We start from the raw sequence: 12,525 nt of genomic DNA, 5'->3' as shown, positions 1-12,525 counted from the left end.
ACAATCAATAGGGCTATCAATGTGCTTTACTAAACTAGCTGTTCTATTTTAGGCAAAGCATGGCAACACAGCACATATGTGTTAACTAGCATCATAGCAAACAATGGCAGGGCACACGTGTGTTACATTAAAAAGGTGTGAATAGGGTGAATCTGCTGGTATATTAAAATGACTGTTCACTTTAAAGAATATATTTGCAGGTTTAAAGGTTATTTTATTTCAAGCAAGGTTTGTGTATTCAGGAGGCTCCACTGTTTATAAGCCCTGACTCTAATTATTTGTTTTAAGTCAGTCTCCAGCACCTCAAAGAGAAATATGTCTGTGTTTGTCACTTATGCTAATGGAACCACGTACATCTGATTTAAAACTCTGTGCATGTATAGTAGAATGACAGATAAGCTGTAGGAGAAGGGCCTAAGTATCATGCTGGTATTTCCCTCTAGAGCTTTTTTGATCTGTCAGTAAATATATCAATATGAAAGTAAGGTTTACTAATTACTTCTATGGACATAGTTCAAGCATGGCTTCCCTCTAGGTTAATTATAAAAGACATGTTTTGTTCAAAATCATGGTATGGAAGCATTTTAGATCAACTATAGAATAGCATTGAGCATGCAACAAAATCGGTTTTATGTGTATACATCTCAGTATGACAGCTGATGACCTATTTGTAGCCAGCTGAAAACCAGATCAGGATAACCTCCCACATCAGGATATATCCTTTGTCCAGTGAAATGCAGGTATTTCAGCTATTGATGGCCTTTATTAAATCTTCAGGTATTGCCGCTTAGACTTGTACTATATAGAACTGGCCACAGCCAGGGGCTTACTAATCAATTCTGGCAGATGCAAAAAAAAAAAAAACACCCTGCGTCAACGTACACGAGGAGCAAGTAAATTAGATGGCTTTGTTTTAGATAGTAGGAATTCTAGTTGATACATACAGGATGTTGCACTGTGAAGTGTTTAGATATATCAGGCACCATCTGTAGAAGTATAACATATGTCCATGTTGAACAAAGGAAGATGAATCATGTTTGGTCCCGTATTTAAAATTGTATCCATGTCTAAGCCAAAGCAATATATTGAACAGCTCAACATATGGTATTGGTAAAGCTATTTAAGTTTTATTTTATTCTATTTACAGATCTGAAACCATATCTTTGTGTTTAAAAAACTTTGTGTTTGAGTTAAAGGGAAATCATCTTTATCATAAAATTCACCTTTTTTTATTTTCTAAATATACATTTAATCATCAACTTTGTAACAGGCATTTGTAAAACATTTCATTTCATTGTTTCAGTTTTATTTGATCAATTTACCACTATCATAATTATTCCTGTCATTCACTATATATTTTTATGTCAATCTCATTGTCCTCAGCCAATCAGAGAGCACTAGAGGTTTTGAATGGGGAGACTTCTCCCCATTTAACCTCTAGTACCGGGGATTGCACACTGTTCTCAATGAATGCGGCCATGGCACTAGAAGATCCCCGGGGCACTAAAGGCTAAATGGGAACAAGTTTCCCTATTCATTCACCTCTAGTGCTCTGTGATTGAAAATTGAAAACAAAGGATTAAACTGATGTCTTAGGACAGGCAGACTCAGAATTCCACCCCGGATGGAAACTGTGTGATTTATGGCCTTTCCAGGTTTGTGGGGTTCTATTTAGGACTATGGTTTCCAACCACAAACTAAAATCATGTGCAGGCATGTAACTAAATTGGCCACAGATTGTTTCTGTGTTATTATTATATAATTATATGATTCCATTTATTTAAAATGTAACATTTACTCTCCCCATTTCACTAGCAGTAACAATACTTGTATGTGTGCAGCCCATATGTTTGGAGGGCCCAGGAGGTCTCCCAAAGTTGATGTCTTTGAGACCAATAGAGAGAAAACCAGGAGGCTAATTTTTTCTTGTTATGCTGTTATAACACTGATTCCCTGCAAGGGAACCTGTCTAGGGAATGAAAACTAGACCATGTTGCTATATTATTACATTTGGATACCTTTAAAACCATGAGTTGGTATCCCTCCACATCAGTGTTTATCGTTATTTTTAACATTGAGGGAACCCCTTCTATAATTATTACATCCATAGCTCACAGTGCATCAGTGTGGTGATTAGTAGAAAAATTGCCTCTTAACATTGCTGGTCAGTGGAAAGAATGTCACCCTTACAGGCAGCCAGAAAGATCATTGTTGTTAGATCTTTGTTATTATTACTGACCTGAGAGTCACACACTGCTCATCAAGGAACCCCTAGCAACCTTTGAAGGAACCCTAATATTCTATGGAACCCATTTTTAGAAACACTGCTCTAGACAGTAATTTGCTTTTATATATAGGATTGCTCATTTACTATAAGTAAAAGTCAGACTGTTGCCAGACACCCCTCTTACGCTAATCACTGCCCATTTCCATGAAAAAAAGTAGTAGGCATCATTTAGGATTCACAGATCCCTAGTCTACTCCATCTAGCTAGTGTCCTGCAGAAATTAACTCATAACATTTTGATTAACAAAAAAACACACAGATGCCATTTAGGCTGAATGTAATGGGAATTATCACTGCCTAACACTTCTTGGATATATTAGACCTGGTGAGTTGATCATAGCCTAGTACAGGAATCCTACTATAATTCAACACTGGTCGGCCATATCTATTATTTTAAATTAAAGTAGTGTTGAAAGATCTTCAAATTATGTTTTCCAAATTTTGGAATATGTACTTTCTTGGTGATCAATTCTAGAGATGGTGGTAATGTTTATTTTGTATATAGTGACAAGTATTAGAACCACTCATTACTGCTGCTAGCTGTCAAATGTGCAGACGCAGGTTTTTCTTTAAGAACCAGCGCTGCAGCGCGAGTAATTGAGCAGTTGGCAAGGTGCGCATCATCCTGAAGCAGGTCTGAAGGGTGCCCTTAGGGTGATGTTTGGTGCTGTGTAGGTAGCATGGATAGTGAGTTTTGTTTATAATATTGACTTTTTCTTGGTCTATACATTATCACTTAGTAATAGATATTTATTGGTAAATAAATCTTGTCGGTAGCAGGTAATTTACAAACATTCTTAATGCCTTATAGGCTTTTTATTAAATATTTATCTTTTGCTTTGTTTTGTACATTGACAAAATCCCAACCACAAATTAATTGCAGCTTCATTTCCGTGCAATTGTTCAGCCTAATTGGATGACTTACAATCCAGGCAAAACATGACAATATTCACAGTGACTGATGGTCCCACTTGCTATTCACTGGATACATCTATTATATGCATGGGTTCAGTAATGATTCACAGTGTACTATTACTATTACGGGAAAAAGCAATGTTTTGCATCACAACAAGAATTCATCATTACAGCACACTTGAGAAGTAAATATATGTAATGAAAGTCCACAGCCTTCTGGAATTAAACTACAGTTACCCAACTACATATGGAAGATGTGTTCATTTTGTATGTGATCTGCACACATATAACAAACTTTCAAGCTATGAAGTTTTTGGGAGTCAGTAAAAGTTTTATTTCTTTTTGGAAGTGCAAGTTTAGCCATTGGGGTTCATTTACAACATTAGTAGAGGCTGATCACCTTGCATAGTGAATAATAATTATAAACTGAATCTGTGTTCACCATTAACACCAAAAAATCAATCAAGCGAGATACATTTTTTTTTGTGCTGGATGAACTGAACACAACCTCAACTAATTCACAGAGGTACGTGAACATTCTCTAATGCTTTTGTAATTCAACCCCACTGTCTTTGATGTTGAACTCTTACAAATGCATGTGCCAACGTGTATGTGATCACGCTGAACTACCCAGACTTTTTACTGCTGTGCTCTTAAGTTAAAATAGTTAGAGGCAGAGGGTATCTTTTTCCTATTATTGTGTCCTGTGAACAGTTATGGTTTAATCCCTTGCAGACCTCTCACTATTAAACCAGCATTAATACTTAACCATATAATATGACTGTAATTTGTTATGACAGTAAAAATTAAACTTTTTAACAGTGATAATGATTTTGGTGCTTTTCTCATCATCATACACTTTTCTAGCTTTAATGTGTAAAAGAAAATGACCAGATTTTTAGTAAAGGGTTAGGAAGTCTGTATTACCAGTCATCTTTTGATTGCAATTTGCTGCTATCTGATTATATATTTTTCAAAAAAAAATATTTTGGCAATAGTTTTTAGACTACAATAAAGATTTTCATGATTCCTCGTGCTTTGCTCCTGTACTTGGCTTGTTGCTTGTCCAAAAAGATACCACCAATCATTGCAGTGCCTATGGTATTGCCAGCATTTCCTTATGTTTCTTGTGCTGAAAGTTTCACTTTGATTTGACATTTGCTCAGTACATTGGTTTGTAAGGATTTCAGGAGTACTGTTAACATTACCATGGGTAGCACGGTGGCTCAGAGGTGGTCTTTGCAGTGCTAGGTCCCACGTCTGAATGTAGGACAGGACCCTATCTGCTTGAAGTTTGCAGGTTATCTCCATCTGTGTGTGAGTTTCTTCCGGGACTCCAGTTTCCTCCTACATTCCAAAAACATGCAGGTGGGTTAATTGGCTTCCCCCCAAATTGGCCTTAGACTGTATTAAAGAGATACAACTATGGTAGGGAGATTATATTGTGAGCCTTTGAGGGACAACTAGGTAAATGACTATGAACTTTGGAAAGCTCTACATAATGTGTCAACGTTATATAAATACTGGATAATAATAAAAACAATAAACAAAGTAAGACCTTCCTGGTGAAAAAATAAAATACTTTCCCTTTTGTTTCCTTTGTTGAAGACAGAAATGTACCAAAAAGTCTTTAACAGTTGATAAACTTCTGGGAGTATCAAGTGATGGCAGCTCCTGCTGCTCTCTGTAGTTTAATCTGGCAACATCTACGACATTGCTAAGACATAGTAGTAAAGTAGGGGGTGGTGGAAGAAGTAAAGAATGAGAATTATTCACTAATAGGACTCAGGAAGGTTAATGTATCTGCCAGAGATGGTGGAAGAAACCACAGAGGGCAGCTGATAATTCTAGAGCAGACACACTTGAAAGCTTACCAAGTGATGAACTTAGCTTTTTTCTTAAAACACAGTTGAGGTTAGCCTTGCAAGCAACGGAATAGGTAAGTTTTTTTTTGTGATGATAATACTGTGCAGCAATACTGTGGTATAATCCCAATTAAAACATATAGTAAATATAGTTAACAGTGTTTAAATGTTTTTCCTGACTTAAAAAAGAAAGGTAGTTTACTTATTAGTGTTGGTCTCACTATTCGATTCGACAGCTATTCGATTGAATAGTGAGATATTATTTAGGAGATCGAATGCCGAATTCGAACACCATTGAAGTCAATGGTGGGAGAATTCGGGTTTTTTTTAGGGACTGTTAAGGGCTGCAAGAGCAATCAGATTGCTTTTGCCGCCCTTTACTAGTTGTTTGTGTTCTTGGATAGAGTTTCTCTATCCAAGAACACAGGGAGTTCTGTGTTCTTGGATAGAGAAACTCTATCCAGGAACACATACTACAGGACTGCAACAGCAATCCTGATAGTAATATGTCCCCATTCAACCTTTAGTGCCCGGGGAATGCCTGCAGTCACAGCTGTGACCGCAAAGTTCCCACAGTCATGTGACCCTGGGATCGCACACTCTTCTCAATGTTTTCAGACTCTGCTGTACAGTAATATGATACATTTGTTATATTTTTCTTGCAGTAGATAAAAGTAAAATGTAACAAATGTATCATAATATTTTTGTGCTTGAAAGTGTGTTACAGACTAAGAGATAATATGTCATTGTAGGATAACCTTTAAAAAAAAAATAGTTACATAAACACAAACACTCAAAAAATTAATTTACCATTATTTTTTTTTAACACTTTTTTTACATATTTTTTTATCCGAATTTTTACCGTTGAATCTCGTTTTTTTCGGGGTCGGGTCCACCCGAATTTGAACAGCCATTTTTGGGTTGAATATTAGGACAACCCAAATTTGAACACTAATACTTATCCTTCTCTTTTTTCATTCTAGGCTCTTGAGAACACAGTCATTGGAATGGTATTACAACAATGTGAAAAGTCGCTTCAAACGTTTTGGCAGTGCCAAAGTACTGAAGAATTTGTACAGAAAGCATAGGCTTGAAAGTGGAGCAAGTGCTGAAATATTAGGTAAGGACATTTTCTATAGGTTCAGGACATTAAAATGGTCAGTAGATCCAGGTAGCTAAAGAAAGATTGAAATCTGTAGTTTCTTGTAAAAGCTGAGCTTGGTGACCACCTGCTCTTTCACATTGTTCAGTGAAGCCCATATTACTTTAAGTACCCTTTGGAGAGATGGAAGGTACAGGGCAAATTTCAGCAAACCTACAAGTACACGTTTGCATACAATTTCATCTGCTTTAATTTTAGGGTGTATTGATTAAATTTAAATGCATTCTTTTTTGGAGTAATAAAGAATGCAGATGAAGGCATATTATACAATTAAAAAAAAAAGCCAAATTGTGTAGGATTCACATTTTCAAGCCGTCACATGCCTTTTGTGAACCTACCTATTTAATGTGCTCTGTGCTCTAGTGTTAAATGAGTAGCTTGAGCTCTGAGCTTGAACAGCTGGTAGTTCCATAAGATATATAGAGCATTATAAATTTAAGTGCCTTAGAGCCTTTTGAACCAGTTGAAAGTCATACAGTTGCTGCTTCTGGGTGCACCGCAGCAGTTTTTTGGCAAATTGCACCACAAACAACCACTTTTGCAGGAGGCTATGGCTGCTGAGCAAATCTACAAGCAGCAACTGCGTGGTCAAAAGTGTTGCTTTTGAGAACTGCACCTCAATCTGCCACAGCCCATATGTCATTACTGTCTCATTCTGTCATAGAATGTTCACTTCACAATCAGTAATGTGTTTTCACTTCATTCACCAAATCATATGTAAGTAAAAATACTGTAATTTTTATTTCCCTTCCATATGTATTCAGAGTTTATTAATCACCAAGCTATGTGAACTTTCATATTGAAATGGGAACATTTACTATTTATTTAGAAAAATGATTCCAGTGAATAGTTTTTAGCTTTCCAACCCTGGAAGTAGTACACAGCAGTTGGGAAATGGCTGCTTCCATGAGAGCCTAAGCACTTAGGTGTTCTTTATAATTGGCAGCAAAAGTACACAAGCAGACTGCTCAGCAAAGTTAAAATCATTGTCAGATATCTTGTATTGTAGGTTTAATGGACCACCCGTTTGGACATTGATGTCATGGCTCAGTTTGGAACATCTTTCAGCTGAGAATTTTTTAACTTTTAACCCATGTTAACGGACAGAATTACTGTGTAGTGCTGTAACATACACTTTCCTGTCTTGCTCTATTACCAGAAGGAAGCTTTATTGATGAAAGTTTAGAAAATGAAGGAAGCCTTTGTGGAAGTGACTCCACATTCTACAGGCAAACACAAGGTAAGAATGAATTTTTTCGGTATCTTGCCTAAATTTGTAATATAGTAACACAAATAATGTTTCTGATTCTCTTCTCAATGTCCTGAAAAAACAAACAAAAAAAAAAAAACAGCTTGATTACATCTATTTTGTCTTCTGTTAACCTATCACAGTAGCAAGAATAGAAAAAAGGCTACTAAAACCTTAGCACATATGGTAATACTGTTGATTGGGGTCCTACATTCCACTCCAATCTGCTTAATCCCAGTAGAGGTTACAACATTGGTTCCAAGAAACTGGAACCAATGTCTTCTGGCAGCCTTTGACAATACCAGCTGATTAGTATTATGGTATCTATAGAGCAGTGTATCCTGAATAAAAAAATATAAATGGCTTATGGCTGACAAAGAAGGCAAGGATTAAGCCCCAATAATGTTTTTTTTACTATTTGTGCCCCACTGATAAGGTTTCTACCCACATTCTGTAAGACTTGACAATGTAAATACAATGTATTTTTCTGAAAATGCTGACTACATAATATTGAAAGCATGTCTGAGGGACTTTGGGCTCAGTCAGAAAAACAGTCAAAAAAGGCATCTGTGATGTCAGGTACAGATGTTGAGGTAAGATCTGTCTTCGAAACTGGAGCTCAAAACTATCCCAAAGGGGATCCGCAGGGTTGAGGTCAGGGCACTGTATAGGTGTTTAAAGATACTGTAATGTTTAAATAGAAGAGGATCTTTTCCAAACCGTTCCCCTAAGTTTGGAAACACGAAAGTGTAAAATGTTGTTGTGAACTGTAACATTAACAATACTATTCACTGGAGACCCCATAATTTCATCCAACCTATAACATTCACCAATATGCTCATCTCTGGTGTAATCATAAATGCAAATTTTTGTCTCTAGGGCACAGCATGATGGACACTCTTTCAGTGGCCTTACGTGTGGCAGAAGAGGCTGTTGAAGAAGCAATTGCCAAAGCTGAATCGTACAGTGATAGTTTGGTAAGGTTATTATCTCTTTAATGTTCTTTGAGGTTACTAAGGTTATACCATTTTTACATTTTTATTTTATTTATCTATACCTATACATGTTCCATACTTTTTGCCTAGCTCTGATACTGTTATTTTATTTTATTTTTTTTAAGTTTTTGGTTATTTAGACTATGTCCAGACTTGTGTCAAGAACAGAAATTCCCATGTAGCTAGCTGACATTTGCCAGTTGCTCAGCCAGCCCATACAACCCCGTTGGTTTTTAAAGAACCAGTATTTATCTTTTTACTGCAGGTACTAAACTAGTCACTACTTACCCCATTAATACTCTATTGGTGGTGACAGATGAGATACTGCATGTAGCATCTCACCTAAGAAAGCTGTTCAGGGGTGTGAATATGGCCTAATGTTTTTGTGAAATTGTTTGTAACTGCAAGCAGGGCTTATTACATTCATACATGTTTTAAAATTCAACTCTGGGTAAACAGCTAAGTACATCTTGCAAAAAATTTGTAATTATCTCCAGTATAGGATTCCTGAAGCCTTGCCAGCGAGCTTAGTAAGGCTGACAGCCTTATTTTTCTCAGATGCTATTAGCAGAACTGCTTGGCCACCTCATCACCCCAGCCCATAATCGGACAGTGAAAAAGAAGTCTGTTGATAACATCTTCCTCCTCTTTGCTTCTGCCAGCATGTTCCTTGTCAGCCCATGTGCAGGTAGCAGCCCATGTGCAGTTGATCAGAGAACTGGCAACCCCTCTCTTGGACTGCTGTACAAGCAGTAATATCATGACAGATTGAGATATTAACACACATTGTTACATAGTTACATAGTAGGTTAGGTTGAAAAAAGACATAAGTCCATCAAGTTCAACGACTAGGGAAATAAACATATCCCAGATATAAAACCCTATAAGACATAGTTGGTCCAGAGGAAGGCAAAACAACTCTGGTACAATTTGCTTCAACAGGGGGAAAAATTCCTTCCTGATTCCATGAGGCAATCGTATGTTCCCTGGATCAACAGTCTCTGTTATCTTTACTTTAGATCCTTGATACCCCGTTATATTCTGTGCTTCTAGAAAAGCATCCAGCTTTTTCTGAAAGAAATCTATAGTAGTTGCTGAAACTACTTCCTGAGGGAGCCGATTCCACATTTTCACAGACCTTACAGTGAAGAATCCCTTCCTTATCCGGAGATTAAATTTCTTTTTTTTTCAAGACACAAAGAGTCCCCTCTTGTTCTTTGTAATGTTATTTAAACAATTTAAAAGTAATGATTTCAGTAAGTACTGTACATACTGTGCTAAATTGTGTTTTTATGATAACTGAAGTTCAGCATTAGGGTCAATAATGTGCAGAGCCCAGTATAAAAAAGATGTAACTATTTTTAGTAAAAGTAGAAATAGCTGTCTTTATATAAGGAACAGAGTGCTGGGAACAACATGAAGCTATGCCACAGCAAAGAAATAATTATCAGTTCATCAGGCATTTCTAAAGGAAAAAAGGTTTATGCGGACATGTCATATCTGTAGGACAGGACTTTAAGTGAGTGCCCTACCTGCTGGGTTTTTTTAGGCATCACTTAACCTTTGCCATTTCAAAAGCTTTTGAATAGTACTGTTTGCAATATCTTCAATTCAGGTCGGTTAAGGAAGCACAACTTTCACTGCAGAACTAACTGTGCACAAATTTCTCAGGCAGTGTTTTCTAGGATGTCTGCATATACGAGAGATTAGCTTGAAATGCATATAGCCCTGAGAGTCAATAAATCACAGTAATCAGAAATAAAAATTCTGCTATTTATAAACTTTGGCAGCACCATTTAGAAACTCACTTTACCTCCTGACCTTTATCTTCAATACCACATTGACCAAGCTCTTGTATTGATTAGATGACAAGGATATAATAATGATCATCCAAGTATGGATGTTTAAAATTGTTTAGCATGAGCAGAAGCAGAATTAGGTGTTATGGTGCAGGGTTGGGAGGAGCATGATTTAGTTTTGAAATGAAGGCACAATAATTGCTGTTTGAGGTTCTATGTATTTTCTGTAACCTCTGATTTGTCCACGACACTCATAGGCCAGAAAGATAATGGCTTTCATTTTCTCAGAAAAAAACCTACATATACTGTAGAATGGCAGATGCACCTAAAAGTCCCCAATGTTTACACTTTATTTCACAGCTCACAACTAATAGTGAAGACATAGACAATCACAAAAAAAACACAGCGTTATAGTTTAAAAAACTTATTTAGTAAAAGGTAAAAATTGTACACAAAACAGATAATATTGATTACATTATTATTTATCAATTCAAAAAGAGTTATATTTTTAATGTGAGTGCACAAATAATGTGGCACTATATAAAGTAAAGATAGAAAAGCACTCTGTGGAAGTACTTAGACTTGTTATGCAACAATTTGTATCATACATTCAATATTTCTAGAACACAAAGCCATCTTCTATCAAAATGACTTTTTATCCAATACCAAATCTGACTGAAGATTTCCTGAAATTTATTGTGAGGTAGAAGTGTCTTACATGATCTCAAACTGCATATATTTAGCCATGATTCTTTACAAAAGGAGTTCCTAGGCTCAGGAAGTGCATTGATATTATTCAGAATGAATTTAGGACAAAGGTAAATATTCCAGGGTACTGTTTAAGTACAATTAACAGTATATGTACGTTTCCGATTCTCAAAAATTCCCCCTTCCAGTTTCTTCCATTTTAAAGTGTATGTATAGCTTAAAGTTTTTCTTTCACTTGGGAGATTTATCCTTAGTGTTGGTCTTAGTTATGTCATTAGTTATGTGTACTTAAAACTTATTAAATTGGCACTCAAATAGTAGCTGAAGGGAATTCTAATAGTTACTGTTTTAATGACACATATCCCAGAGAGGATACCTCCCTAGCTTGGTAAGATCTGATTTTTCTAATGCATGTCTTGGATGGGAAACAAAGATATCTTTCTCCAAGGGGAAACATCCCTTATTCTATCCAAAACATTTGGAAACTATATTGCACTATTATGCCAACACTAGTGTTGCCACTAGATACAGTATTTGGTTGGAGAGTCTGGCACCTACAATTAGGCATGGAGCAGAACCAGATTTTTGTGCTTGCCAGTTGTAAAGTGCCAGTGAGTAGCAGTTTTTCTTTAAATAAGTATTGGCAATGTATTTTTTTCCCATTCGTAGTAATAGTCTTTTTATTTAAGGGTGTTTACAGTTATCACAATATTCTACATCAGGTTAGTACTATGAAAACGTAAAATGAGTTAAAAAGGTTATTCAAAACAATGGTGTTATGACACTAAAGGCATGTGCCTGCAGGTTCCAGTGACTGAAATCTGGCCCCTGATAAGAGAAAATTTGTATATCTTGGTGAAACCTAACAATGCCAATCTTCTGTAACAAATTATCTATTATGTTCACTGTTCACCTCACACAGCCTTGTATTCATACCAACAAGCCAGCTGCCTCATACTAATAAATATGGCCTTTACATTCAGTCTGAAATGAACCTCCGTAGGTGTTATGTAACAGGCTGGTGTCATTTTATGCGAATTGGGCCTTACATATGTGATTATGACACATTTGAACAATTTTGTTTCTTGTTGAGAACACATATTGTTAGTGTTTCTAATGTGTTCCTGACTTTGAGAAAAATCATTATCACAGCTTCTGGATATGTCTGCTCGATCATTTAGTAATAAAATTGCCATTTAGAGTAACAAACATTCCCAGTAAATTCACAGCAAATTGCTGGATACTTACAGGCTAGATTTTATAATGAAGCTTTTGTGCACAAATACTGTGCTGGCATAATGGTTTTCCAGCCACACGTGTCAAGCTTTACAGATTTATTTGGTTTTCTTTAATGATATTATTACTTAAACATTAGAAAAAAAATAAAGTACTAATTAGCATATGTCTGCCTTTAGTTTAGTTCAATCTAAAAGGCTTTCATTTGAACTTTTTGGAATATATGATACATACTATGAGGTTTAAGGTGGCTAATGTGAGTTTGAGTTTCACAGTCCCTGCAAATTTGCCTGGGGAAAATTTGTTTCAT

The 12,525-nt window shown here is 36.2% G+C and overlaps 1 protein-coding gene across 3 annotated transcripts in view; it reads left to right on the top strand.

The window, feature by feature from the left end:
• MYRIP (myosin VIIA and Rab interacting protein) overlaps positions 1 to 12,525 on the top strand; it is a 233,507-nt gene that overhangs the window by 160,104 nt on the left and 60,878 nt on the right. For all 3 annotated transcript variants that reach the window (XM_072412299.1, XM_072412297.1, XM_072412298.1), the window contains exons 4-6: positions 6,050 to 6,186; positions 7,388 to 7,468; positions 8,357 to 8,454. In XM_072412299.1, the coding sequence (XP_072268400.1) occupies positions 6,050 to 6,186; positions 7,388 to 7,468; positions 8,357 to 8,454 (316 nt within the window). The remainder of the gene's footprint in view (positions 1 to 6,049; positions 6,187 to 7,387; positions 7,469 to 8,356; positions 8,455 to 12,525) is intronic.

The sequence above is a fragment of the Pyxicephalus adspersus genome, chromosome 5 (assembly GCF_032062135.1).
Source record: "Pyxicephalus adspersus chromosome 5, UCB_Pads_2.0, whole genome shotgun sequence".
Lineage (NCBI taxonomy): Eukaryota > Metazoa > Chordata > Amphibia > Anura > Pyxicephalidae > Pyxicephalus > Pyxicephalus adspersus.
Note: the sequence above shows the minus strand (reverse complement) of the source record. Positions and strands in the feature narration are given on the sequence as shown.